At 45.8% G+C, this 27174-nt stretch overlaps 1 protein-coding gene across 1 annotated transcript in view; it reads right to left on the bottom strand.

Moving 5' to 3' along the window:
* Window positions 1–27174, bottom strand: part of LOC124775701 (kinesin-like protein KIF19) — a 471390-nt gene that overhangs the window by 157682 nt on the left and 286534 nt on the right. The window contains exon 5 of the mRNA XM_047250529.1: window positions 1071–1331. Coding sequence (XP_047106485.1) covers window positions 1071–1331 — 261 coding nt within the window. The remainder of the gene's footprint in view (window positions 1–1070; window positions 1332–27174) is intronic.

Raw genomic sequence — 27174 nt, forward strand, 5'->3', positions numbered from 1 at the left:
TTTCATTATACTTCTGTAAACCTGTAGTTTTGCATTTGCTACGGAAGTAGCTATAAGATAACAGACCAGCGAGTCTGATAGATGGGTTGGACGGCTTAGGAACGAGACTCTTTGGGTTGAAGTATAGCACAGTCGGCGATATCAAGAATGCGATGGGCCAGTGACATGAATGCATGATATGGTGGAAGTTTGAAATTAAAAATATTCAGTTTACCATAACTTTACATAACCCTTTTTTGCTGTAGAGCGTTGTCCGCCAAGACGTGCAGTGCAAACAGTGAAGTACAGAGGTGGTGGTGTTATGGAATGGAGTATTTTCCGTATTGGAGTGTGGACCAGTTGTTTCGCGGAATCAAACGTTAAATTCTGAAGGATATGCATAGATTTTACAGCATTCTTTACTGTGTACAGTAGATGAACAGTTCGGGGACGATTATGATTTGTGTCAGCATGACAATGCAGGATGTCAGAAGGCAGGTCTATAAGGCAATGATTTTGTGGACAATAACTTTACTGAACTGGACTGTCTGCCCTGACTCCCAAACTAAACCCAATGGAACATCTCTGGGACGAGTTAGACTGTCGACTTCGCTCCACACCATAGAGTGTGACATCCTACCCTCTCTGATTTAGGATCTTGAGGAAGAATGGGCTGCTACTCCTCCACAGACATTCAGACACCTCACTGAAAGTGTCCCCAGCAGAGTTCAAGACTTCATAAGCGCCAGGGGTCGGCATACCCCATATTAATGTCCGACAATAAGTGTCAGGATGTTTTTGACCAGATATTGCACACGTGAAGAAGTATCTTTGTAGAAACAAATTTTAATTCATTGTTCTTTACAAGGCGAAGAAAGGAAAGCCTTTGCTTTAAATGGTCACATGCTCAGTCTTTTAGGTAATGCTCATCTCAAATGTAATATAGAAATAGTTTAGGATGAACACTCTAAAACGTTACAAAACAATGAACTGGAGTACTTCAAAGAAATGGAGCGTTGACAGGTGAGTCTATTGGTTGCGTCCGCTGCTGTTGCCAGGAGCAGCGTGCAGAGCGGTCGCGGCGCGCTGACCTTGTTGGAGATGCGGCGCGCGCGCTGGGCGTAGAGCAGCGTCTGGCGCGTCTCGTCGCGGTGCCGCGCGGCCGGGCTGACGTGCGCCAGCATCACGGTGCGGCAGCTGCCGCTCAGCGCGTCCTTGAGCAGCCGCGTCAGCTTGGAGTCGCGGAAGTTGACGTAGCGGCCGCGGCCCGCCGCCAGCGCGCTGATCACGTTCCCCAGCGCCAGCAGCGACCGGTTGATGTGCGCACCCTCAGCCAGGCGCCGCCCGCGGTTCTGCAACGAGAACGAGCAGGCTGCTAAACCCACTGCACCCGCTGTGGATGTCCACCTGCAGCTGCGATTTAAATTGGAGGTTTATGCGGTTATAATATGCAACCAGACCCTTTTCTTTCTATTTTGTTACGATTTATTGTACCATTAACTAGTTTTCGAGCCACTGCAGGCTCATTATGAGATGTAGTTGTTGCAGGAACATTATCTGAACCTGGTGCTGGAGAAAGACACAGGATCTCATTGCTACACTCCGCACAAAACGCAACACCGCTCCTGGTCACGATCGTGTCACCTACCGTCACCTTCGCGAAGCTCCTGTCTCTTTCCTCTCCACCCTGGCCAGGCTCTGCAATGTAGTCCTGTCCACCGGTTACTACCCCGACCTGTGGAAAACCTCCTGTATACTAATGTTCCTTGAACCTGGCAAACCGCCGTCCGCCGTCTCCTCCTACCGTCCCATCAGCCTTACCTCGGTCTTCAGCAAGGTCCTGGAATCTATCCTCACCCGACGCATCCACCAGCATCTCCGCCAGCACCGCCTCCTTCCCGTTACCCAGTGTGGCTTTCGGCCGTCCTTCTCTTCCGACGACCTTCTCCTTCACCTCACTCATCTCCTTTCTGAACAGCTTAATTCCCGTCGCTCCGCAATCTTTTTCTCCCTGGACCTCGAACGTGCTTATGACCGCGTATGGCATTCCGGTCTCCTCTTCAAGCTCCAAACCTTCGCCCTTCCCATTAACTATGTCCGTCTGATCGGCTCCGTTCTCACCCGCCGACCTTCCTATGTCACCATCCATAACACAGATTCCTACACCTTTTTCCCCTCCGCCGGTGTGCCCCAAGGCTCCGCCCTCTTCCCCCTTCTGTACCTTTTGTATACGGCGGACATGCCGCCGCCGTCACCCCCCGTCCATCTTCTCCAGTTTGCCAATGACACCACCTTCCTTGCCCTTGCCCCCACCCTGCAGCGCTCCCAACACCTTCTCCAATCCCACCTTGACCGGTTCACCGCTTGGTGCAACCAGTGGTTGCTCAAGGTCAATCCCTCCAAAACCCAGGCGATCATTGTAGGCAAAACCACCCCTTCCTTCCGCCTCCTTGATTTCTATCTCACCATCTATGGCCATCCTATCGCCCTCACTCCCACCCTTAAGTACCTTGGCGTCACCCTCGGTCGTCGCCTCTCCTGGACTCCCCATCTCCAGACAATCCAAGCCAAGGCACACTCCCGACTCCGTCTCCTCAAGCTCCTTTCCGGCCGTACGTGGGGTCTGGACCCCTCCACCATCTCCACACCTATAAATCCCTCATCCGCCCTATCCTTTGTTATGCCCATCCGGCTTGGATCTCCACCCCCCCTACCTTTTATAAATCCCTCCAAATCCTTGAACGCCATGCTCTCCGCCTCGCCTATCACATCCGTTTCCCCTCCCCCACGCGGATCCTGTATGATCTCATCCCCTTCCTCCACCTCCTCCTTTTCCTTGAAAGGATACAGATCCTGTACACCTCACGCAAACTCGATCCTCCTCACCCGCTAGTCTCCCCCATCCTCTCCCACCCCCGCCTGCTGCCGCACCTGTATTCCCACGTCCCACCCGGTCTCCATCTCTCCACCCTCCTTACCCTCTCCCAAGGTGGCTTCCGTCAGCTCCCCCTCCCTGATGATGTCCTCCTACCCTCCATCTACCCCTCCTACCAACTTTGACCCTCCCCCCCCACTTCCTGTGTCCTTTCCTTTTGGCACCCTCCCTAACTTCTCTTCCCTTCCCTTCTCTTTCCTTTTCCCCCATCTCCTCCCTCCTCCCCTCTTCCCCCGGGCTTCCCCTCCCCCTTCCTCCCTTCCCCCTATCTCTCCTGCCATTGGCATCTGCTCTCCCCTCTCCCTCTCCCTCTCCCTCTCCCACCCCCCCCTCATCCTTTCTTGGCAGGTCTCCAGACTCGAACACGGTTAGTGAACATTCGCGCGCCTGAGATCTACGCCTCATGTTCTGTGTGTGTCGTCATTTTGTGCTTAAGTGGTTCAGTATTATTCGTTTTTGTGCACCTCTGTTCACATGTGACAATATTCGTCTCTGTCCAAGTGTCTGAACAAATTTTATCTTGGACTCTACGCCCGTGAATGGCTCCATGTATTTTAAAAAGTGATTGTCTCTGTTTCTATGTCCACCATGTTTTTTCTCTCGATGTCTTCATTTATATCTTGTGTGTTTCTCTGAGGCCAAAGAAAAAAAAAACCTGGAGAAAGACACCTTGCCGGCCGGAGTGGCCGCGCGGTTAAAGGCGCTACAGTCTGGAACCGCACGACCGCTACGGTCACAGGTTCGAATCCTGCCTCGGGCATGGATGTGTGTGATGTCCTTAGGTTAGTTAGGTTTAAGTAGTTCTAAGTTCTAGGGGACTTGTGACCACAGCAGTTGAGTCCCATAGTGCTCAGAGCCATTTGCACCATTTGAAAGACACCTTCTGCCCCTTTGCCAGTGTGTCCCAAGGTTCCATCCTCTCCCCTTCTCTATACCTTTTGTATACGGCGGACAGGCCATCGCCTTCACCCCCCCCCCCATCCACCTTCTCCAGTATGCTGATGACACCGCCTTCCTTGCCCTCGCCCCCACCCTGCAACGCTCCCAAAACCTTCTCCAATCCCATCTTGACTGGTTCACGGCTTGGTGTAACCAGTGGTTGACCAAGGTCAATCCTTCCAAGACCCAGGCGATCATTGTAGACAAAACCACCCCTTCCTTCCGTCTTCTCGACTTCTATCTCACCATTTATGGCCGCTGTATCGCCCTTACCCCCACCCTTAAGTACCTTAGCGTCACCCTTGACCGTCGCCTCTCCAGGACCCCCGATCTCCGGACAATCCAAACCAAGGCACGCTCCTGACTCTGTCTCCTCAAGCTCCTTTCTGGCCGCACATCATGGAGTCTGGACCCTCCACACCTATAAATCCCTTATCCGCCCTATCCTCTGCTACGCTCATCCCACCTGGATCTCCGCCCCTCCTACCTTTTACAAATCCCTTCAAATCGTAGAACGCCATGTGCTCCACCTCGCCTATCACACCCGTCTCCCTTCCCCACGAGAATCCTCTATGACCTTATTCCATTCCTGCACCTCCTTCTCTTCCTCGAAAAGGATACAGATCCTCTACACCTCCCGCAAACTTGATCCCCCTCACCCGCTTGTCTCGCCCATCCTCTCCTACCCCCGTCTGCTGCTGCGCCTGCATTCCCACATCCCACCTGCTCTCCATCTCTCCACTCTCCATACCCTCGCCCAAGGTGGCTTCCACAAACTCCCCCTCCCTGATGATTCCCCCATCCCCTCCATCTACCCCTCCTACCAACTTTGATCCTCCTCTACCGCACCCTGTGTTTTTTTACTCGCGGGTACCCTCTCCCTCCTCCCCCCGGTTTCCCCTACCCCCCTACCTTCTTTCCTCCCCCTCCCATTTCCTCTGCCACTGGCATCTACACACTCCTCTATCCCTCCTCCCCCCCTTAATTCCCCTTTTGACAGGTCCCTGGACTCGCACACGTATAGTGAACTTCCACACGCCAGAGATCATCGCCTAGTGTTTGTGTGTGTCGTTGTGTTTGTGTTCAAATGTTCCAGCGTTACTCGTTTGTGCTCCAATGTCCGCGTGTGCCATCTGTCATCTCTGTACATATCCACATGTCTGAACATTTTTATTTTGGACTCTGCACCCGTGAACGGCTCTGTATGGCTTAATTTTGTATGTCTATGTTTGTATATCCACCCTGTCTGTTCTGCAATTGTCTTCTTTTGTACCATTAGTTTATCTGTGTCCAAAGAGCGGCGTAATATGCTGCTGCTGGCCTACCTGTATCAAGTGTGAAATTAACAATAAAGAAAAAAAAACTGGAGAAAGCCTCTCCTCTGCCTTTCCCCACTCCCTGTCGCGTCTGCCCAGCACCCGCCCCCCCCTCTTATGGGTCCTCGTCCTCCATCAGCCGCTTTCCCCCCTCCCCCCATTTCGCATTTTCCTCTTCTTCCCCCCCCCCCCTTTCCTTTCTCGTCATCTGCCAAGGTTCCCCCCATCTGCCCTCGGCTGTGGTATATCATATTTGTGCCAATATTTTAGTGCAGTGTTCAAGTGAATGTTCAGTGTTGTTCGTCTTTCCAAAGTGTTGCGAACAGAAACCATGCTGTCGCTGGGTGTAAATTTTATATCTCTTACGAACAGAAACCAGACTGTCACCGTCTTTTTTTAATTATCTGTCTATTGTTTTACCTGTCTGCTTCGTATGCATTTTATTAGCACCATCAACCCTTTGTTTTATGTTTTAAGTTCAACGATTTTCCGCCATTTTACCATTTCAGTCACCGATTTTATCGCCTGCTTTTATTATTTATTATCTTCATCTTTTTAAAACAAATTCTGTAGGCTGTAGGGCAGCGTACTAAGCTGCTGCCAACCCACCCCCTTCAGGGGGAATCGATGCTCAATAAAGAAAAAAGAAAAACTGGAGGAAGGTCCCCCATGCGGATTCTCTATGACCTGATTCCTTTCCCCCATCTGCTCCTTTTCCTGGAACATATCAATGTCCTCTACACCTCCCGCCGACTTGATCCCCCTCATCCCCTGGTTGCTCCTCTCCTCTCCTCTCCAGCGCCAGCCCTCTGCCGTGCCTTCACCATTGTCCCCCCCCCCCCACCCTCCACGTCTACACCCTTCATCTCCTTTCCCAAGGTGGCTTCCATCGACTCCCCCTCCCAGATGATGCCCTCTCTCCCTCCATTTACCCCTCCTGTAACTTTGATCCTCACCTCCCCCTCCCTTCCTCTGTTCTTTTCCCGGGCTCCCTCTCCCTCTCCCCCTCCTTCCATCCTGTTTTTTCCCCGCCTACCCTCTCTCTGAGTCCCTTCTCTCCCTCCCCCCCAAATCCTTTTGCCCTCCCTTCCACTGCCTTTCCCAGACCTCGTGTCCGCCCAGCCCCCCCCCCCCCCCCCGCAATTCTATGTCCCCTCCATCCAGTAGCTCTCTCCTTTTTTTTTCATTTCCTCTCCTCCCCCTTTTCCCACTCATCATTCCAGATCTCCCCCCACCCACCCCCACCCTCCATCTGCCTCTGCGTTGGCTCTATAGTGCTGTTTTAAGTGCGAGTTCTCTGTTGTGCATCCCCTTTCAGTGTTCTGAACAGCCACCACACAGTCGCTAGTTGTGATTTTTAACCTCGTGCAAACAGTAACCAGGCAGTCACCGTATTTTTTAATTGTGCCTGTCTATTTACTGTATGTTTTAATCTGCATCACCGACCGTTTGTTTTTATATTTTCTTTGCATCTTTTTCTCCATGTTTCAGTTTTTAACAGTCACAGTTATATCACCTCCTTCTATTGTTCTCATATCTCCTAATTCTGTTTTTTTTAACTTTTCTTTAGGCTGCAGAGTGGCGTTTTGTGCTGGTGCCTCCTTTTTGGAAGAAAAAAAACTGGAGGAAACGATGGAAAATTAGCTGTCGAAATGTTTATGAAACGTGCGCTACGACAGCATCTTTGTCGACCACATCTGGCATGCCAAGCACCACTGACAGCTATGCAGGACACGGTACTTTTAAACCTCCCACCAGCCTGCCACTGGACGGGCCTGCTCTTCCAACGGTCGCTGTCTTCAATGAGGTGTGCCACGCTTACAAACCACCAAAAGATGCTGTATTAACATGACCTCACTGCCTGCCCCCAAACTCAGTGAATCTTCAAACTCATGTCGACTTTAAAACAGAAGGCTGTAGTGAGGAAAGTACAGCGCTGTAGCATGACACTATTAACCATTACCACTAGTGAGACACTTATCTGACAGTATCGGCGCTGAAGACTACTTCGTTTCTATCAAGAACATTATTCTAATTCAAGACTACTTTTTTCTATCAGGAACATTCCTCTAATTGGGGGAATAATCCAAACGGAATGGAAATCGGTAGATGTGATGTACATATACAGACAAACAAATTATTACAATTGCAGAAAAGTTGGATGATTTATTCAAGAAGAAACTTCACAAACTGAGCAAGTCGATAACGTGTTGGCCCACCTCTGGCCCGTATGTAAGCAGTTACTCGGCTTGTCACTGATTGATAGAGGTGCTGTATGTCCTCTTGAGACATATCCTGTCAATTTAGCTCAATTGGCGCGTTACGTTGTCAAAATCTCTAGTTAGTCGGAGGGCCCCACATACAGTGCTCCAAACGTTCTCAATATGACCGAGATCTGGCGAACTTGCTGCCCAAGGTAGGGCTTGGCAAGCACAAAAATAAGCAGTGGGAACTCTCGTCGTATGCAGATGGTATTATCTTGCTAAAATGTAAGCCCAGGATGCCTTCCCATGCAGGGCAACAAAACAGGGCATAGACGTATCCCTGTGCTGTAAGAGTGCTGTGGATGGGGTACTGCCATGAAAAGAAATGGCATCCTAGACTATCACTCCTGGTTGTTCAGCTGTATGGCTGGCGACAGTAAGGTTGGTATTCCAGCACTGTCTGGAGCGTCTCCAAGCATGTCATCAGTCTGGAATCTCACTGCCGAGAGTAGAACTGTCTTCAGTAATGAATCCTGCCTTGAACTGAAGCCTGGTGATCAGCGAAGACGTGTCTGGAGGCTGCCTGGACGGCAGTGGGGCACTAACTTGGCTGGAGCCCGCCATATGGCCTGACAACCAGGAGTGATAGTCGGGGCTGCCGTTTCTTTTCATAGCAGAACGCCTTTGGTTGTCATCTGTCGCACCTTCACAGTATACCGGTACAGTGACATACTCTACACCCCGTTTCTTTGCTCTTTGCTGGGTTTACCTTTCAGCAAAATAACACCGAACAAAAAATTTGAAGTGAAAATGTGTAAATTGCATGATTGTAAGTTAGTTATGTTTATTTAAGTATAAAATGATACAAAATCACCATCTTTATAAATCTTTATCACTAGATTTTTTAAAAAAGTAATCTACATTTTTGTATAAATAACTCACTAACTAAATATGCATTAATGTTCCCATATTCAGCAGAACAAATTTTAAGTGAATAATTACTTGAATTATGTTATGTGTTATGCATTTCAGTGCTATTCTGGAAGAAAAATATTAAGAAACAAAGGAGATAATATTACACAAATGAAAATACTTTGTAAGTCTACTTTGTACCAGAACTATGTAAAGCACAAAAGAAAATTTATTAATTAAATGGTCACAAATGCATATAAAGGATTACCAATGTTAAATGTCCATATGTACTGTATATACAATTACATATTTTGTTCAGAGATAAATTCAGAAGATGACTGTTTTCGCTTGGCTTGACGTTTATACACATACTCGGGAACATCCCTTACGATAGTCCAGCAGTAATCTGCTAAAATAGTAGGGCTCCACTTTCCGGGATACCTCTTCTCAAATGTGGCAATATCTTGATGAAACCGCTCCCCATGTTTATCACATACTGCACCACAATCTTTGGGAAAGAAGTCAAGATGACTATGTCAGACATGCAATTTCAATGAAATGTTGCAACCAAGTTTTTCATAAGATGACAACATGTTATCTACAATCTCCTTGTAATTTATTGCTCGTTTGTTCCCTAAGAACTGTAGCCGGCCGAAATGGCGGAGCAGTTCTAGGCGCTACAGTCTGGAACCGCGCGACTGCTACAGTCGCAGGTTCGAATCCTGCCTTGGGCATGGATGTGTGTGATGTCCTTAGGTTAGTTAGGTTTAAGTAGTTCTAAGTTCTAGGGGACTGATGACCTCAGAAGTTAAGTCCCATAGTGCTCAGAGCCATTTGAACCAACCTAAAAACTGTAAACAGACTGTCTTAAGGCATTCCTATGCTTGCTTCTCATCACCTTGGATGATTCCATCAAAAGTCTGGCCTCCAGAAAGCTCTAGAATCTGTGGGCCTATAAAGATGCCCTTCTGTACTTTGGCATCATTTAAGTAAGGGAATTTTTGCCTTAAGTACTTAAACACGTCACCATCTTTGTTAATTCCCTTAACAAAGTTTTTCATGAGATTCAACTTGATGTACAAGGGGGGGGGGGGGGGGAGCAGAATCAGTTTAGGGTCTACTAGAGGTATACTCTTAATGTTCTTTATATCTGGTTGAAGAGGTTTTCTGGTGGGCCATTCATGTTTACTGTAATAAGATGCACGAGCTCAGCTATCCCATTCTAAGAGAAAACAGCAATGTTTACTATACCCTAACGGCATACCTAATAGCAGTGCAACCACTTTCAAGTCACCACATATCTGCCATTGAGAGTCGTTATACTTGATGGATTCTAGTAAAATTTTCATGTTTTGGTATGACTCTTCCATATGCACACTATGCCCAACTGGAATAGAAGGAAGCTCATTACCAATATGTAAAAGCACTGCTTTAAGCTCAACTTTGACGAATCAATAAAGAGTCTCCACTCATCAGGGTTGTAATTAATTCTGAGCGCCTTCATTAGGGCATTTATGTCTACACATGCTACAAGACTATCTTGCATGTTTAAAATTGGAGTGAATTATAGCTCTCTTCTGCGGCAGAATGAAACATTTACATTCCTTTCCAGGAAATTGCGCTCTGCAATCTTGATGATAAAATCTCAGCCTTAGATTTAGAGAGTTCCAAATCTCTAATGAGATCATTTAACTCATTTTGAGACAACTTTCGTGGATTATCAGTTGATGATATATTTGGAAGAAAACTCTGGATCTTGTGATTTACATGGTTCAGGGTATTCAGAATCCCCATCAGAAGTAATCTCGCACTCTCGTACTTTGTCAGTGGTTCAAGTATTGGCAATCCTTCCCCATGTTGAACTGGACTACGGCAGATGGAATGTTAGGATAGATCACTGTCCGCTTCTTCTTCTTAGATATTCCCTTCTTGATAGGAGGAACCGAACAAAAGTAGTAGTCACTGACGTGGTTAGTTGGCTCACGCCAGATCATGGGCACTGCGAAGGGCATTGTACGTCATTTCCCATGCATCCAGTTCCTTATGTTGGTGGCACAAGTGTTGCAGATCACATGTGGAGCCCAGGGTTTATCCTGCTCACCTATTTTGCACCCAAAATAACAACTGTAAGCTTTTTTAATCAATGGAGTTATTTGCTGTTTTTGTGAAGCAAATGTCACTTCTCCACACACATAGAAAAATGTGTTAGCACTGTTAACACAAATTCGCGGCATTTTTTTCACTTCAGTAGCAGTCAACTTGAATAACTGATAGTTAGTCTGGAAACAAATGTGCAAAAATTATTACATGCATTAATAAAGTCACTGAAGTTGAAGAGGAGGGAGACAAAAAGATCACTAAAAATGGTATCGAAATGCTTATATCCAAAATATTGCACACAAGTAAGATCTGGGACAATAATATAGTCCATTGTTACAAGTTATTATGAGTTTGACATATCATTATAATATTTTATTTTAAACTTAACATAAATATCCGTATATAATTATCTCACCGTAATGGAACAGCGTGAAATGAAAACTAGAGCTAGTTTTGAATTGTCTTTGTGATATTCGCGATCAGCACATTCCAACTGATAGGAATTGACTATATTCATTCGATTTACATTTTAATTGTTGCATAGTATAATGCCTGTCCACACACGGTGAAATTTTCTATTGCATGTCTTCGTTCTTGCCAAACTCTGCCTTGGTCAGCAAGGACTCCGGATCTCCCTCCAATTGAGAATGTTTGGCGCGTTATGCGCAAGCACCCTGCAACCAGCTTAGGACTTTGACGACGAAATGCGCCAATTGAGCAGAATTTGGCATGATATGCCTGAGAAGAACATCCAACAACTCTATCCATCAATGCCAAGCCGAAGAACTGCTTGCATAGTGGTCAGAGGTGGCCCAGTGCGTTGCAAACATGCCCAATTTGTGAAGTCTTTCTCTTGAATAAATCATACACTTTTTTCTGAAATTTCAATAACTTCTTTTTGTACATGTAAAACACAATTGCCGATTTCAGTCGCATTCGGATAATCCATGTGCTGCGTTATGTTTTTTCTTTCTTTCTTTCTTAGAGCATATGTAACACATCATGACAGAAGGACCTACATCAGTTCAAAGTTACATAGATCTCAAATATTAAGCATGCATATTGTAAAACATTTTGTAAATGAGTTATATTTATGTGTCTGATTGTCTTTGTTGGCTACCCTAACTAGTAACACATTAAAATGTACAGGTCGCTGTGTTTTAGGTTACTTACATTTCAGTGCATTGTGGCATCGATGAAAAACTCATTCTGAATTGCACATTTTGACAACTTATACATAAATATACTCGTAATCCTGCAATAATGTGAATTATTAGTGTGGTGTCAACGTTAGACACCACGCTAGAGGTTGCGATAATCGAAAGCGGTCCACCACTTGCAACCTCTCTGGACTCGCTGGCGCTTGCAGTGCTGCCGTATGGCACGGACGGAGACTTGCAGATCGCACAGGCCGAGTCAGCTACAGGTCGTGAGCGAAGTCAGATTAGAATATCCTTCAGCTTGCTAGGTTCGCAGACTCTAGTTGGCGCATGTGTTTCGCACGTAATACCAGAATTGTTTTATTTTGTTTGTTGTATAATCCAGTTAATGTTTCCAGAATGAGATTTTTCACTCTGCAGCGGAGTGTGCCCTGATATGAAGTTCGATATGAGTTCGAATCTCGGTCCGGCACACAGTTTTAATCCGCCAGGAAGTTTCATATCAGCGCACACTCCGCTGCGGAGTGAAAATCTCATTCTGGAAACATCCCCCAGGCTGTGGCTAAGCCATGTCTCCGCAATATCCTTTCTTTCAGGAGTGCTAGTTCTGCAAGGTTCGCAGGAGAGCTTCTGTAAAGTTTGGAAGGTAGGAGACGAGGTACTGGCAGAAGTAAAGCTGTGAGGACGGGGCGTGAGTCGTGCTTGGGTAGCTCAGTTGGTAGAGCACTTGCCCGCGAAAGGCAAAGGTCCCGAGTTCGAATCTCGGTCCGGTACACAGTTTTAATCTGCCAGGAAGTTTCAGTTAATGTTTGTTAATGAGTCATTTGTATTCAAGAAAGATAGTTGTTATTATTTATGTTCCTGGGGTGCTGTAGCAGAACAAAGTTAAGTGAAAGTTATTTAAGTATTCCAGTACTAATTATTATAGAGTGTTCCAGATTCCTACAGCCACCCCACTCGTGCTAGCTTCTAAATAGCCTGCAAATATCAGGGGTACCGATCGAAAAGCATCCTGCATTTGTGTGAGGTCATGATATGCTGCAATCGACCTTCACATCAATTAGAATGAATTCGTCATCTGTACAACGATGCAATATAAGTAACATAAAGCATAACGACCCTTACGTTTCATAAACATATCTTTACAGAATTTCCGTTATGCGCCAGCACCGTGACCACATCTTCTACCTGCGCATGGTCCATATAATGTTCTTGTAACACTATTCATCTGTTAATGAACCTGCAATTGCTTGAAAACCAGTTAATGATACAGTAATCAAATTGTATAAAAATAAATAAGAGGCTTGTTTAATGTTATACCCATAAAAATCAAAAGTGGGGTGGCACCCTACCGTCACACAAGGAAGGACATAGTAAAGATTCTTGATGTTCACCACCTGTCGTTAGATTGGTTTCGCCCAATGCGACTCATTGCTATAAGGACACGTGGCAAGCTTTTCATCAAGAATATCGATAAATGTCGTAGTAGATATGCTTTCTTATTGTAATACAGATATAGACGTTGCAGTTCCTTCAGACTGTGTAGCACAGAACACTTACTAAAATAAATTAGAATATTATGGTATTAATGGTAAGAAATTAAGTAGGTTTCAAACTTCTCTGAGCTGTAGGAATCTGAAGAGTGCATTATACCGTCAGACAAGAGGGAATGAGCTAACATTTGTACTGTAATGCTGGCTGTTCCTCAGGCTTCAACTCTAGAGCCGCTTTCATGCATCGTTTACATTAATAACGTGCCTTCAGCTGTACCAGATTCGGATCATGAAAGAATGACGCAGCAAGTCATGTTATGGAGGAATCAATTCTTGGCACACGGCTGGCTGACTCTGAACTACAATAAAGCACGGTACCATTACTTTTGGGTTGATAAAATTGTCAGCAGTGCCAAAATCAGCATAAAGTCATATAGACACGAAAAGGGCAGCGAAAGCAGCCCTAACAGCTGCAGCTTAGACCCGGCATCAACCCCATCAGCTTCACCAAGAACAACGGCATGTCCTTCCAAAATAGTGTACGACACACGTTTTAGCAGAGTGAATATGCTAATGCCATACATCTAGAGCTGGTAACCATCCGGTACTAAATTCATGAAGCCTAAAACCTCCACACTAGAAAGTCGCAAATATTTGCTCTGTATTAATTCATTCAACGTCATCTCTGGAAATATCCTATGCTTAGAAAATATTTACTCTCTCTTCTTCACTTCCACTCACTACAGAAAATAACATTACTTACTTTCGATTCACGAGCATCCCTTCTACCTCCCAGACTCATGCAACCCTCATACCGCAGTTGAACGTATTCAATGCAGTCACTTAAGGAAAGATCCAGGTGTAAGCATCGGACAAATGTAATAGAAAGACAGGTAGCTCTCTGTACATCCGCCACTACTCCTCTCAGAACCAGGCACTCGGACTATTTACTGACCAGATGGCAGTAGACTCCCATTCAGATCGTCCTGTCATTCAGATTTAGGCTTTCAGTGGTTTCACTTAATCGATTAAGGCGAATGCTAGAGTTAGTCCTTTGAAAAGCCACGGTCAGTTTCCTCCTTCATTCTTACAGAACTGAGATTTATCTGAATCTACATCGATATCAGTTATCAAAAGCACAACCGTATCAGTCAAAATTTGCGACTGGATTGAGGATTTTGCAGTATGAAGTACGCAGCAAATTAGCCTGTCTTGGATTGCAGTCGTCGATAGATGTAGAAGCGACTTCATGTGTGCCCCTGGGAAGTGTGCTGGGACCCTAGCTGTTGATGTTGTATATTAATGACGATACAGACAATTTTAATGGTGACCGCAGATTTTTCGCAGACGATGCAGTTATTTATAATGAAGTATTGCCTTAAAGAAACTGCACAAATATTCACTCATATCCTGCTAAGATTTTAAAGGGGTGTGAAGATTGGCAATATGCTTTAATTGTTCAGAAATTTAAAATTTACTCTTCACAAGACGAAAGAAAACGTACTATCCTGTGACTACAATATCGATGAATCGCAAGTCGAATCGGTGAATTTATAGAAATACCTGGGTGTAACAACTTGCAGTTATATGAAATGGAACGGTGGCATTGGCTCAGTCATAGGTAAAGCAGGTGGCGGACTGTGGTTGGTTAAATAAAATGCTGCGTGAGTAGGGCATCCCGTCGGGTAGGCCGATCGTCGCGTGCTAGTCTTTCGATCTGACGCCACTTCGGCGACCTGCGCGTCGATGGGGATGAAATGATGATGATTAGGACAATACAACACCCAGTCCCTGAGCGGAGAAAATCTACGAACCAGCCGGTAATCGAACCCAGACCCTTAGGATTGACATTCTGTTACGCTGACCACTCAGCTATCGGGGGCGGAATGCGGTTCGTTGATAGAAAGAGACTGCGTTCAAAACGCTCAAGCGACTCATCCTAAACTATTGCTCAAGCATGTGGGACCAGTACCAAATAGGACTATCAGGTGATATTGGATATATACGGAGAAGGGCGATACAAATGGTCACAGTTTTATTTCACCCATGGGAGAATGCCACAAAGATGTTGGAAAAACTGAACTAGCAGACGCTTGAAAACAGACGCTAACTATCCCACTGAAACCAACTGAGAAGGATTTTATAACAAACTTCAAGTGTTGAATCTAGGGATATATTGCAACCCCGTTTCAGTAACAGTGTAGTGTAAAGTTGTTCCGTTTTTGTATGGATAGGGACCAATGGCGGCCACTGTGTCAGAACACAAGAACACGTGAACACCCTAAATTTTGACACCTTGCGGATTTATTGGTTATTTTTCTTTGGATGCTATTAAAAGTTATGTTGTGCACACACCTTCACTTGTGCACATTTTAAGGAGCTTCTGCGCATGCACAACCGTAACTGCCTTAAGTGCCAAACGTATACGGATTTGATAAACAATGTGCACACTTCATGGTCTGCATTGCTAGTCTTTACCACTCAACTACTAGTTTACATCAGTACCACCAGGTGGTAGCAACACTGCAGCAGACTTCTATGTTCGCCATAAATCCCGCTAAGTGGTAGCATACTCCACAGATATGCGAATTCATAGATTATGTACTAAAATTAGATCGGACAGAAGATTAAGTTACAGTTATACTGAGAGAAAACCTATTTTATGGGATTCTGAATGAGAGATGGTACATAAAGTTTTCCTTGTTATCATAGAGTGATCCCTTTGATGCACTGAGAACCACAAAGCACCTCATCATCGATTGTGTAGACTGTAGTACATTCTTGAGGGTTGGATCCTCTCGATTCCAAGTGAGAACTTTACACTGCCGGGACTACCCTCAGGATGGAATCAACGCATTTGGGAGCGGCCCTCGCCCCTGCTGCTGCTGCCGCCATCTGTGTGCCGCCATCTCTACGCCAGCCACCGCCGCCGCCAGCCATCCCTCCGTCAGAGCCACCGCCTGGTGGTCGCTGCCACCGCCGCCCCCCCCCCTCCCCTCCTCCCCACAGTCGAGGATACTGGGCCACCCCTTTTGCTGTCGTCATCCAGCCGCTGCCTGTAGGGATTCTCCTGACCACCTTCACAGCCTGCCGGAAGGGCTGTCTGTCGACCCGCCCTGGTCAAGTTGCCGCTGCTCCCACATCGCTGTGAGGGCTCCCTCGCAGCCGCCACCGCTGCTGTGCCGCCATCGCCACAGTCCTTTGCCGCTGCCACTGTCCTCGCTGCTGCTGCCCCCGTCGCCGTCACCACCATCGCCATTTTCACCCCCACACGCACACAACCGCCATGTCCCACCCTACCACCTTCATCATTTTCACCTCCCCCTCAGCTGGTCCAACCACCATCACATGGAGCTCATTCACAGACTCCATCCTCGTCCTCCCGTCTCTGCCTGTCTGCCCCATTCCTGCACCATTTTCGGCTGTCACTTCCCCCAACTCTCCCTCAACCTTAGCTGCCGCCCTATCACCATTTTAGACTTCCCACCAGTTGCTGCACCACGTACGACAGGCTATCAACTGGCACTGATTTCTGCCCACCGTGCCACAGCCTCTGCCACACTCACACCAACACCCCCTGCCTCACTCTAACCTCAGGGAAGACCTGCCCCCGCCACCTCCCTCTGCAACTCATCCCCCAACCCCCTTCCCACCCTATCCTGACCAAAAAACCTACCAAACGCCCTAATGTTGACCCTTATCCCCTGCAACACCCCATCCTCTCTCCAACAGCCTCAACCTCACTGACGTCCACTGACCTTCACCGCCATGATCACGAAGCTTAGCCACATCATCATGGAGGCTGAGGTGTTGGCGGACCTAAATTCCCATCCCAACACAGAAATTCTATCGGCCCGTCACATGTTTAATAATGCCAGGCCGACTACCTTGTGTGCCTATTCAAAGAATTCTCCTCCTCCATCGACCACTTCCTTACAGAGGGAACCATCATCTACAATGGACATCACAAAGTTGACCCCCCCATTTCCCCCTCCAATCATACCACTGCCAACGATGCCTTAAGTACAATAATCATATCACTGCCGCCTGATAGAGCCCCCTACCTGCCCCCACTGCAAAGATTCCCACTTCCTGAAGAACTGACCCAACCTCTCCTCTTCCTCCCTCCTGTAACACTTGTAATGAACCCCATCTTACGTACTCCTCGAAATGTAAAGCAAAACCTCCTCCTGTCACCCCTGAGCTCACTGTTCCTGTCCACACTGTCGACGAACCCATCCACCCCAACAACTCACTCCACCCTCCTCTTCCTGCAGAGGACATCATCTGCTTTGTCACCAGTGTGCTCCAAAACATCCACCCCTTCCAATGCCCCAACACCCTTTCCAAATCGCCCTCACTGCCCATCCCATCCTCCACCTTACCACCTTTGCCACCTACTCCCACAACCAGGCCCACTTCACTTTCACCCTCCTCACAACCCTCGTCTAAATCTCCCCTAGCATGGCACAGCATCATTACAGTATCACTTATCATAATATCCACTCCCTGACCACCTACAAACTCCTCTTCCTCCACACCCTCAATCGACACTGTGTGGATGCCTTCATCCTAAATGAAACCTTCCTCTAACCCGGTATCTCCACTTCCATAGCCCTTTACACTCTCCACTGCACTGATAATCCGTACCCCCTAGCTTGTGGCAGGGTTGCTATCAGCCACCTCAAGCACCACCCTGTTCGACCCCAACCTCTCCTCAACGATCCTGCTGAGCATCTCACCCTCAGCCTCTTCTTTCCCACCCTTACCGTCACATGTCCCACCATCTGCATCAGCCTTCATATCCCTATCCCATACGATTTCGAGGCCCACACTGACTGTACCTCCTCCACCTACGTGATTGTCGCAGACCTCAATATCCACAGCGGAGCCCCTGCTGAACTCCAGTGGTGGCATCAGTTTATCACCACCCTCTAGGGAGACCTGGTTCCCCTCCCACAACAGACCCGACCCAAATCCAACACCACTCCTGACGAGATACTGGCCTCTCTCAACCTCCTCGGGCGCATCACTGCGGAAGTCCTTGACCTAATTGGCAGCGACCATGCCCCTGTCCTACTCACTATCTCTAATGGTCGCCATCCCGGTCCCATTCCTCACCCTGACATTTCTCCTAAACTTGTCCACGATTACTCTCGAGCCAACTGTGATGCCTACCGGGACTCTATACACACCCAGGCCGAACACCATGAACATACCATCCAGTATCCCGATGACACCTCCTGAACTGCTGCTGTCCTCCACCAGACCCTATCTGACGCCGCAGCCACCCATATCACTACTAAAGCCATCCACTCTCACCGCCTAGTCCTGCCCCCCACAGGCCATCCTTATCCTTTGTAGTGTTGGCAGAAGAGCCAACACCGTGTTGCTAGAGGAGGCCGAAATGCATGCTTTTAAGCTCACGCAGATTGGCGTGAGGTCTGGAACAGTTAAAGGATTTGAGTCTAGCAAATAAAGTGCGTATCTGTTGGAATACTTAACTTTAATCCACAATTGGTGAACATCTCTCGTTACTGTACAAGCTTCACAATATTAACTATCAAATGCTATGGCGCCTTGATAGGTCGTAGCAAATGACATAGCTGAAGGCTATGCTAACTATCGTCTCGGCAAATGAGAGCGTATTTGTCAGTGAACCATTGTTATGAACGTCGGCTGTACAACTGGGGCGAGTGCTAGTCAGTCTCTCTAGACCTGCCGTGTGGCGGCGCTCGGTCTGCAATCACTGACAGTGGCGACACGCGGGTCCGACGTATACTAACGGACCGCGGCCGATTTAAAGGCTACCACCTAGCAAGTGTGGTGTCTGGCGTTGACACCACATCCTTCGTGACTCCTGTCGCCTCTACCGATCCTTCCACTGCACTCTTGACTAGGACATACTCACGCGCCACCAGCAATTACAACGACACATCCGTAACATGCTTACTGCGAAGAAACGCCGTGCCTGGCGACACACATGCACACAACACAACGCGACGCTCCCAATAAACTCTTCCAAGTATTGGTCTGCTTTCCATCGCCTTACTGGGAACCGTCCTACCACTTTGCCTCCCACCTATCCGATGTCTCTCCCATTCCAGAGGATCCCCAGTTTGATTATTCCCTCGTCGGCAACGTCATCGAACGTACAGATACCTCCACTCCTCCCCTTGTTCCTAGTTTCCAGTACCTGGGCCACATACCAGATCAGAAATTTAACGGATTCCTTTAACCCGTTAAATTTCTTATACACGAAGGATCACACAAATCTGAAGGCTGTCAATTCAACTAAATACGTAGGGATTACAGTTAAATTGGAACGATCACATAGTTAATGTTGTGGAGAAGGAGAACCAAAGTCTGGGTTTTGGTAGCAGAACACTTAGAAGACGCAACAGGTCCACTAAAGAGACTGACTACACTACGCTTGTCTGCCCTCGTCTAGAGTATCTTTGCGCCATATGGGAGCATTAACAGAAAGAATTGACGGAGGACGTTGAGAGAGTTCAAAGAAGAGCAGTTCGTTTTGTGTTATCACGAAATAGGGGAGAAAGTGTCACGGATATGATAAGCGAATTGCAGTGGCAATCATTAAAAAAGAAGTGTTTCTCGATGCGACGAAATCCTTTCACTAAATTTCAAACTCCAGCTTTCTCCTCTGATGTGAAAATATTTTGTTGGCGCCCTTGACCATCGTAATAAAATGAGAGAAATCGGAGCTCCCGCGGAAACATGTAAGTCTTTCCCGCCCGCTGTCAGACAATGGAACGTTAGAAAAACAGAGTGAAAGTGGTTCGTTGAATCTTCTGCCAGTATGAATAAATCACTCCCATAGGGATCGAGAAGGCAAGATTAACTACAGGGTGCACTGGGCCATGTCAGCAATTATTCTTCCCGCGTTCCATACGTGAATGGAGGGTAAAAGCTCTAATAACTGATACGGTGGGATGTACACACTACTATGCACTTAACAGTGATCTGGAAAATAGACATGTAAATATAGTTGAGAATGTAGACATTGTTGCCTACAGAACGGTAGCTCTGATCTTCCTTTCTTTCGCTTGAATCAACACAATAAGGAACACCTGATAGGAAATGGTGGTTTCAAACATTATCATAGACACGATATGAGCATTCAGAGCAGCACCTGCGACTTTAGCTAACAAGGATATTCGTATAATACGAGCGTATGACCACAAAAAGTCCATTACTGCGTACAAAATCTTCTCTCTACAAATGATATGTTGCCCTTACATCCAATATCTTTTTTCTTACCACTTCTCTCTTTAGTGTTCAACCCTTAGGTTGGTTTGTAGCACTGTGTCATTCCCCTCTTCTGTCTGCCTTTCTATTCATTTCCGAGTACGTAATCCACCTGCGTCATTCGTAATCTTCTACATGTATGACATCCTGGGTATCTCCGGCGATTCCTTTCCTCAATAGATCCTTCTGCTGTTGTGGCAAAGATGTTATTGTGCCTAAGAGCGTGTCGCACGAGTTTGTCTCTTCTTCTTTGGATGTGCCTACACAGAGATCTGGTTTTCTGTACTCTTCTCAGCACCTCTTAGTTGGTAACTCTGTCTCTCTAGCTGATCATCATCACCATTCTGTAGCACGAAATCCCATTGCTTTTGGTCGCCCTGCCTCTTGTTTTCCTTTTGTCCAAGTTTCAGACGCGTATAGGGCCACACTTCTAACAAATGCTTTCATATTCTGTTTTCTTACTTCCAGACAGGTGTTCCTGTTGATGAGTAAGATCTTTCTTATATTAACGGCAATTTTGGCCTGTTGTGTTCTACTCACAATTCCTTTGCGACTTCTACCATCCCCTGTAATCCTGCTTCCCGAAAAGGTAGATTTCTCTATCATTTCTAGCTGCTCTCTTCCAATTCTTATTCTGAAACGCTTATGCATGCATTCCGAAGGACGTTGCATAATACACCATAAAACACAGACACTGCAAACAGTATTACATTCCTAGACGGACCATGACAACAAAGGTAAGTCCCTCCCTGCGCAGGAATCACAGCAACTGTGTCGCAGCAGGATGTGGTTTGCGTCGGTCTGGGAGGCGTGCTCTGATAGCCGAAGTTGTTAAAACGATCTCACACGAAATACAGATTCGAGTTCTGGCCTGGCACAAATTTTCATATGACACTAATAAATTGTGCAGCTAAAGTCTAACCGTATTCGCAACTGCAAATATATTTCCTGTATTTCATGCAGCTGTAGGTCGTAGCAGTGTCTGTTCCTTCAGACACGTATGCATAGTACACTGTACGACACAAACACCGCAAAATAGTACTTTCCATGGCGTTAAGATTTAGTTGGTCACTCGGAGTTCGGTATGGTGCATGAGTGCCTCGAAAAAATTGAAAACTTATAAGTAAAGCCCTGCGAACACGGCTCGTATGATTTTGGAATTTGGCAGTGATCGCAACAGGGTACTCATTCTGGATATTTAGAATATAGGGCGAATGTTGAAATAAAGATCCTACTTCACGTTCAGCTAATTTCAATGAATGGTTCCAAGTCAGGTTACGTGAAAAAACCTCAAAACTTCGTAAAACGACATCCAGTACGAGCTATACCCTCCACACAATGTGGGCTAAACAACCCATTTGGCTGTCGGTGCGCTCGCCGTCTTCGAAAGAACAAGTTGACAGTACTACACGCCTTCAGTCAGCTACCGTCTATCGTGCGTGTTGTTAGGCCCACTGAGGACGTGCAGCTTTATATGCGCTGCGAGTAACAGCCTTTTGCGAGGTAACCGTCTCCACACGTCCCCTTCACGCAGTTCCCTTCACAATGTTCGCTCAGAAATCGGCTACGATGTATCTGCATTCACTGACAGCAGCAAATCCTTATGGGTTTGAACCTGATTGCTTCTGACAAGAAGTGATATTCGCCTCCATTCCCTGTCAGTTAGGATCTTTTTACTACCACTGATCTTGTGCCCATTACACTGCTGCTAATGGTACGCCGTTGCCTGTCGGCACGTTGTACATTCCGAGGGTATGCCAGCAAATCATTCAACTTCATTCACAGTGTGCCCATGGCCACATACAAACACGATCGCTCCTTTCAGCTGCTATGCTATGCCTCTGTGCCGACACAACTTGCTCCACTGATTGCAGTGGACTGGCGTGTACACACCATTCTACTGCCATTATTTAAATCAGCGCTGAGGGGTTACATGGGCGCCTGGTACCAGTTCTACTTCATTAGTTCTACTTCATTTACAGCGCTCTAAAGGGACCAGTGTGTTCATTTAAGGAGGTGACTAACACAAGGGGCGTTCAATAAGTAATGCAACAAGGTTTTTTGTTTTTCTGAAAGCACGTTGGTTGTATTCAAGGTTCCAACGCACTATATTATTCCCCACTCTTTTGGCTACACAACCATACTTTTCAATACAATCTCCTTTCGATGCGATGGCTTTACACCACCTTAGCAGTAGGGGTTGTGTGCCCGCTAGGTAACACTCTACTGGTCGACGTCAGAGCCAACGTCTTGCAGAATCAATAATCTTCCCATCATCCACATACTGCTTCCACATACTGCATCCTTCAATGGGCCAAATAAATGGAAGTCGGAATGTGCTACATCCGGGGTGGATGAAGAAGACCAGTGCAATGACGTTTTGTGAGCTCCTCTCTGGTGCACAGACTTGTTTATGAGGCCTTGTGTTGTCATGGAGAAGGAGAAGGTCTTTCGCATTTTTGTAGTGACGAACGTGCTGAAGTTTCCAGAATGAGATTTTCACTCTTCAGCGGAGTGTGCGCTGACATGAAACTTCCTGGCAGATTAAAACTTTGTGCCGGACTGAGACTCGAACTCGGGACCTTTGCCTTTCGCGGGCAAGTGCTCTACCAACATAACAGTACACACTTCGCTACAGAGGGAAAATCTCATTCTGGAAACACCTCTCGACTGTGGCTAAGCCATGTCTTCGCAATATCCTTTCTTTCAGGAGTGCTAGTTCTGCAAGGTTCGCAGGAGAGCTTCTGTGAAGTTTGGAAGGTAGGAGACGAGGTACTGAGGACGGGTCGTGCTTGGGTAGCTCAGCTGGTAGAGCATTTGCCCGCAGAAGGTAAAGATCCCGAGTTCGATTCTCGGTCCGGCGTACAGTTTTAATCTGCCAATAAGTTGCACGCTGAAGTTGTTTCCTCTGTTTCCTGAGGGTAGCACCGTACACTTAAGAGTTGATCTTTGCACCATGAGGGAGGACATCAAACAGAACAAACCTCTCCAGAGTCCCGGAAGGCCGTCGCCATGACTTTACTGGCTAAGTGTGTGGCTTTAAACTTTTTCTTCAGAGGAGAAGTGGTGTGGGCCCCACCCCGTGTATCACAGTTTTGTTTCCGGTTCGAAGTGATGAATCCACCTTTCATCGCCTGAGGCGTTGTTCGACAAACACGACGCGATTGGGCTCGTAACGCGCAAGCAATCCCACACAGATTCGTTGCTCTTTATGGTCTTCTGTTGGGTGCTGAGAAAGCCAGGGGGCACGCACCTTAGTGAACGGGTGTTATCGACAGAGGGGTCCAGTTGTGCAGCGAAGTGTTTGTGATCCGGTGATCACCTCGAATAAGAGTGCTCACGCGTTCCAACAGTGTGTGTTACAGCTTTATGCGGCCAGCCGGCTCGCGAGAGATGGACAGGTTAGTGCGATCTCGTTGCGATGACGACAGTCACGTCACCCATCGACTCACTGTACTTTTCTTCACTGTCAGGTGTCCGTAGACATTTTGAAGCGCCTATGAATATGTGCGATTCTCTGGTTTTCTGCCAAAAGAAATTCAGTACTTCTCTGCTTGGAACGCAACGTTTTGGAGGCTACGTATAGTGCCGTATCAGAAGTTCTATGTTACTTCTAAATAACTTACTCCGTTACCTAATACGACTTTTAACACATAAAACGGCGATCCGTGTCTAACCTGGACAACCCTCACACCTTCAATCCTTCGAGCTCCATTGAGCGATGCGACAACAACGTTGTTGCCAATAAAAGAGTTCTCATATGTTCAAAAATGGCTCTGAGCACTATGGGACTTAACATCTGCGGTCATCAGTCCCCTAGAACTACTAACCTAAGGACATCACACACATCCATGCCCGAGGCAGGATTCGAACCTGCGACCGTAGCGGTCGCACGGTTCCAGACTGAAGCGCCTGGAACCGCTCGGCCACTCCGGCCGGCGATTCTCATATGTCATCGAATCTAATATACATTATGCTTCTCTCGGAGATGTTACTCTTAATACCTTCTTCATTAAAATTATGATTTGCTAGTAGTTGATGTTCCTACTGAGTTGTCTGCTGACGATGATATCGGTACAAATCAGTATTTTTGTACAAACAACACCTAAGTTTGAGGGGCATCCAAGCCGGTCTAACTTTACATGCGAAATGTCCTATTTGCCACCCTTTTAAACTACACTAATAGGAAAACACGCGCAAAGACAAGTTGTAATACGGGAATTTAAAGGATGTTTAAAGGATGTATCTTCAAGTTTTATTCTCTCCTAACACTGTTCATTCTCGATATTCCCGCAAGGTGGCATGCAAGAATGTGTTGTTCTATCAGTCATCATGGAGTCGTATATCGGTGCAGAATGTGTGCTGTTTTGCTTATGATTTCATGAAACCAAATCCACTACTACAGTTCAGAGGCAGTTCAGGACTAAATATGAGAAGCCGCCACCTCACATACACACTGTTACTGGTTTTACTCTGTTCATGATAAGAATAAACCTGATGTAAACAACCGCGATTATTGGTTAGAAGCACACATACACTGGTGTTGTTGCGCTCTTGGAAGTAGGTCCTGCTTATGTATTAGATGTATAGGGGCGCCGACTTATAAAAAATGTTGGAGAGGGGGGGGAGCATACTGGGGAAAATTTCTAAATTTTACATGAAAAATAGTGATTTTGAAAGTTTTGTAAAGCATTTTAGAGTCATATGATCAACATTAGATCCCCGAAATCTGGACTCTCGATAACTTGACGCTCCGGGAAACTTGACAAGCCTGACTCATTTTTTGGCTTCGAAAAAAGAAACAAAACATAAACACGCACGGTATTTTCGTAAAAAGCTAATTTAATTTAAAGTAATAATCATTTTTATGCACTGTTACAGAGCATTGAATATATAGCTCTGAACAGGCTGAAATTAAGTTTAAATAAAACCTAGACTATCATTAAAAGAATAAAACATAAAATATTGCTGCCGCACAGTAATAGCACTTTGATTAATAAGTGAAATAGCTAACTTAAGCCTACTTTTGAAGAAGGCTCAGGGTTTATTACATAAAAATAATATCTCAAAGTTAATGCTTTAATACAGTTAATAAAATTAATACAGTATGCCTAATACTTTCAGTCAAAAATTATGTAAGTAGCGGGTTTTAATTGGGTCTTACCCCTAAAAATATTTAAGTACTTGAAAATAACTAATACAATACTATAGTAATATAGTAATCAGTACTAAACTAGAACTAATATTTCGAAACTGAAAATTTAACATTATGTATGTATTTAATTCCATATTTTATAAAGATTTTTAATATTGCTCTAAACGCCATTATTAGGGCTAGAGTGTCTTTAGAAAGGTGCAAATGTCGACCGTCTGATTGGATTACTGAATATGAGTCGCTGCTGACTGGTCGGATATCCAACTCATCCTAAACATATCGTTGGGCATGAAGAACAGCCAAGTTTTTCAGTCGCTTCTGTCCCATTGTTGATCGGAGATATGATTTCAGACGTCTAAGGGCGCTAAATAACCGTTATGCTGTTGCTGTCGTGATTGGAACTGCTTGGAGAAGCTTAATGAACTTCAGTACTTCACATAACATTTCTCCAACTGCAAGATCTTGTGTAATGTACTTTCTTACATCACGGATGTTTTTAAGACCAGTTGTTTTTATTAGCGATATCGGCTAACATATTCAAGTGCAAGCGCAGTCTCTCAGTGTCAAGGTCATTTTTGAAAAACCCAGTTGATTTTTTCAAACTTGTTTCACCTCTTTTTACTAAAAGGAAGTACTCTTGTTCAACTGCAATGACCTGTGTGAGTCCAGTTGAAGCAAACCGACCAGTAATGCAAGATTGCACCGTTTCACAAACTTCAATGTAAATAGCTTTGTAGTATTCCTTTTGGGTTTTGAAAGTGTGCGATGAGTTGGCTTCGTTGTTTTCATACTTTTTGGTATACCTCAATTTCGAGGAATCGAAGGATGATCAACTTGTGAAGGTTTTTCTTTTAAACACAATTCCAAAAAGTGTTCAAAACTATCACGCCTTCCATTCAATATACAAATCAAGCCCTCATATATTTCTTCCAGACCAGCAACACTTATATGAGGGCATTGAATTTTTTCATTGACATCCTCTACTGGGTTCATTGCATGGCGATAAAGAAGTAAAAAGAAATAAGTCTTGAATTGTAACATTGACTCAAGGTAGCCTGCACATTTGTTACCCGCCTCTGGTTTTTCCTCTGCAGAACATGTTTCAAAAAAACTCTAAAAGTTCTTCAAAGTTTTTCAATATTCTCAAGATACTAGAAGCTCGCATAGTCCATCGAGTCGAGCAAAGGGGTTGTAGACCAGCTTGGTCATTGGCGCTCTCACAGTGTATGCTTCTGAAAAGCCCCTTCCTTTTGTTGGATTCCCTTACGGTGTTTATGAAGTCCTTGGCTAAAGTCATAATATCCCTCATAGACGTAAGATGGCGGAGACTGTCTACAATTGCCAAGTCTAAGCTGTGGGCAGTGCAGTGCACCTAACGTGCTTTTGCTTGTATATCTTGTCCTATCAGCCTACCTCTCATATTTCAGGCACCATCATAGCACTGTCCTCTTAGGTTATCCATTGGCAAATCAAGATGACAAAAAAGTCTTTTAAAATACTAAACAGAGTTCGTGATTCAGTGTTGGGGGTCTTGTATAAGCCAATAAAGTCTTCGTTGATGATTAAGAATCATCGGCAGTACGAATACAAAATGATACTTGTTCATGAATCGAAGAATAACTTGTTTCATCAACCATAATAGAAAAATGTTCAGTCTTCTTGATTGAAGCAAATATCTTTCTCAACACAGACTTTTCTAGTAGATCAATGAT

This window comes from Schistocerca piceifrons, chromosome 2 (assembly GCF_021461385.2).
Source record: "Schistocerca piceifrons isolate TAMUIC-IGC-003096 chromosome 2, iqSchPice1.1, whole genome shotgun sequence".
Lineage (NCBI taxonomy): Eukaryota > Metazoa > Arthropoda > Insecta > Orthoptera > Acrididae > Schistocerca > Schistocerca piceifrons.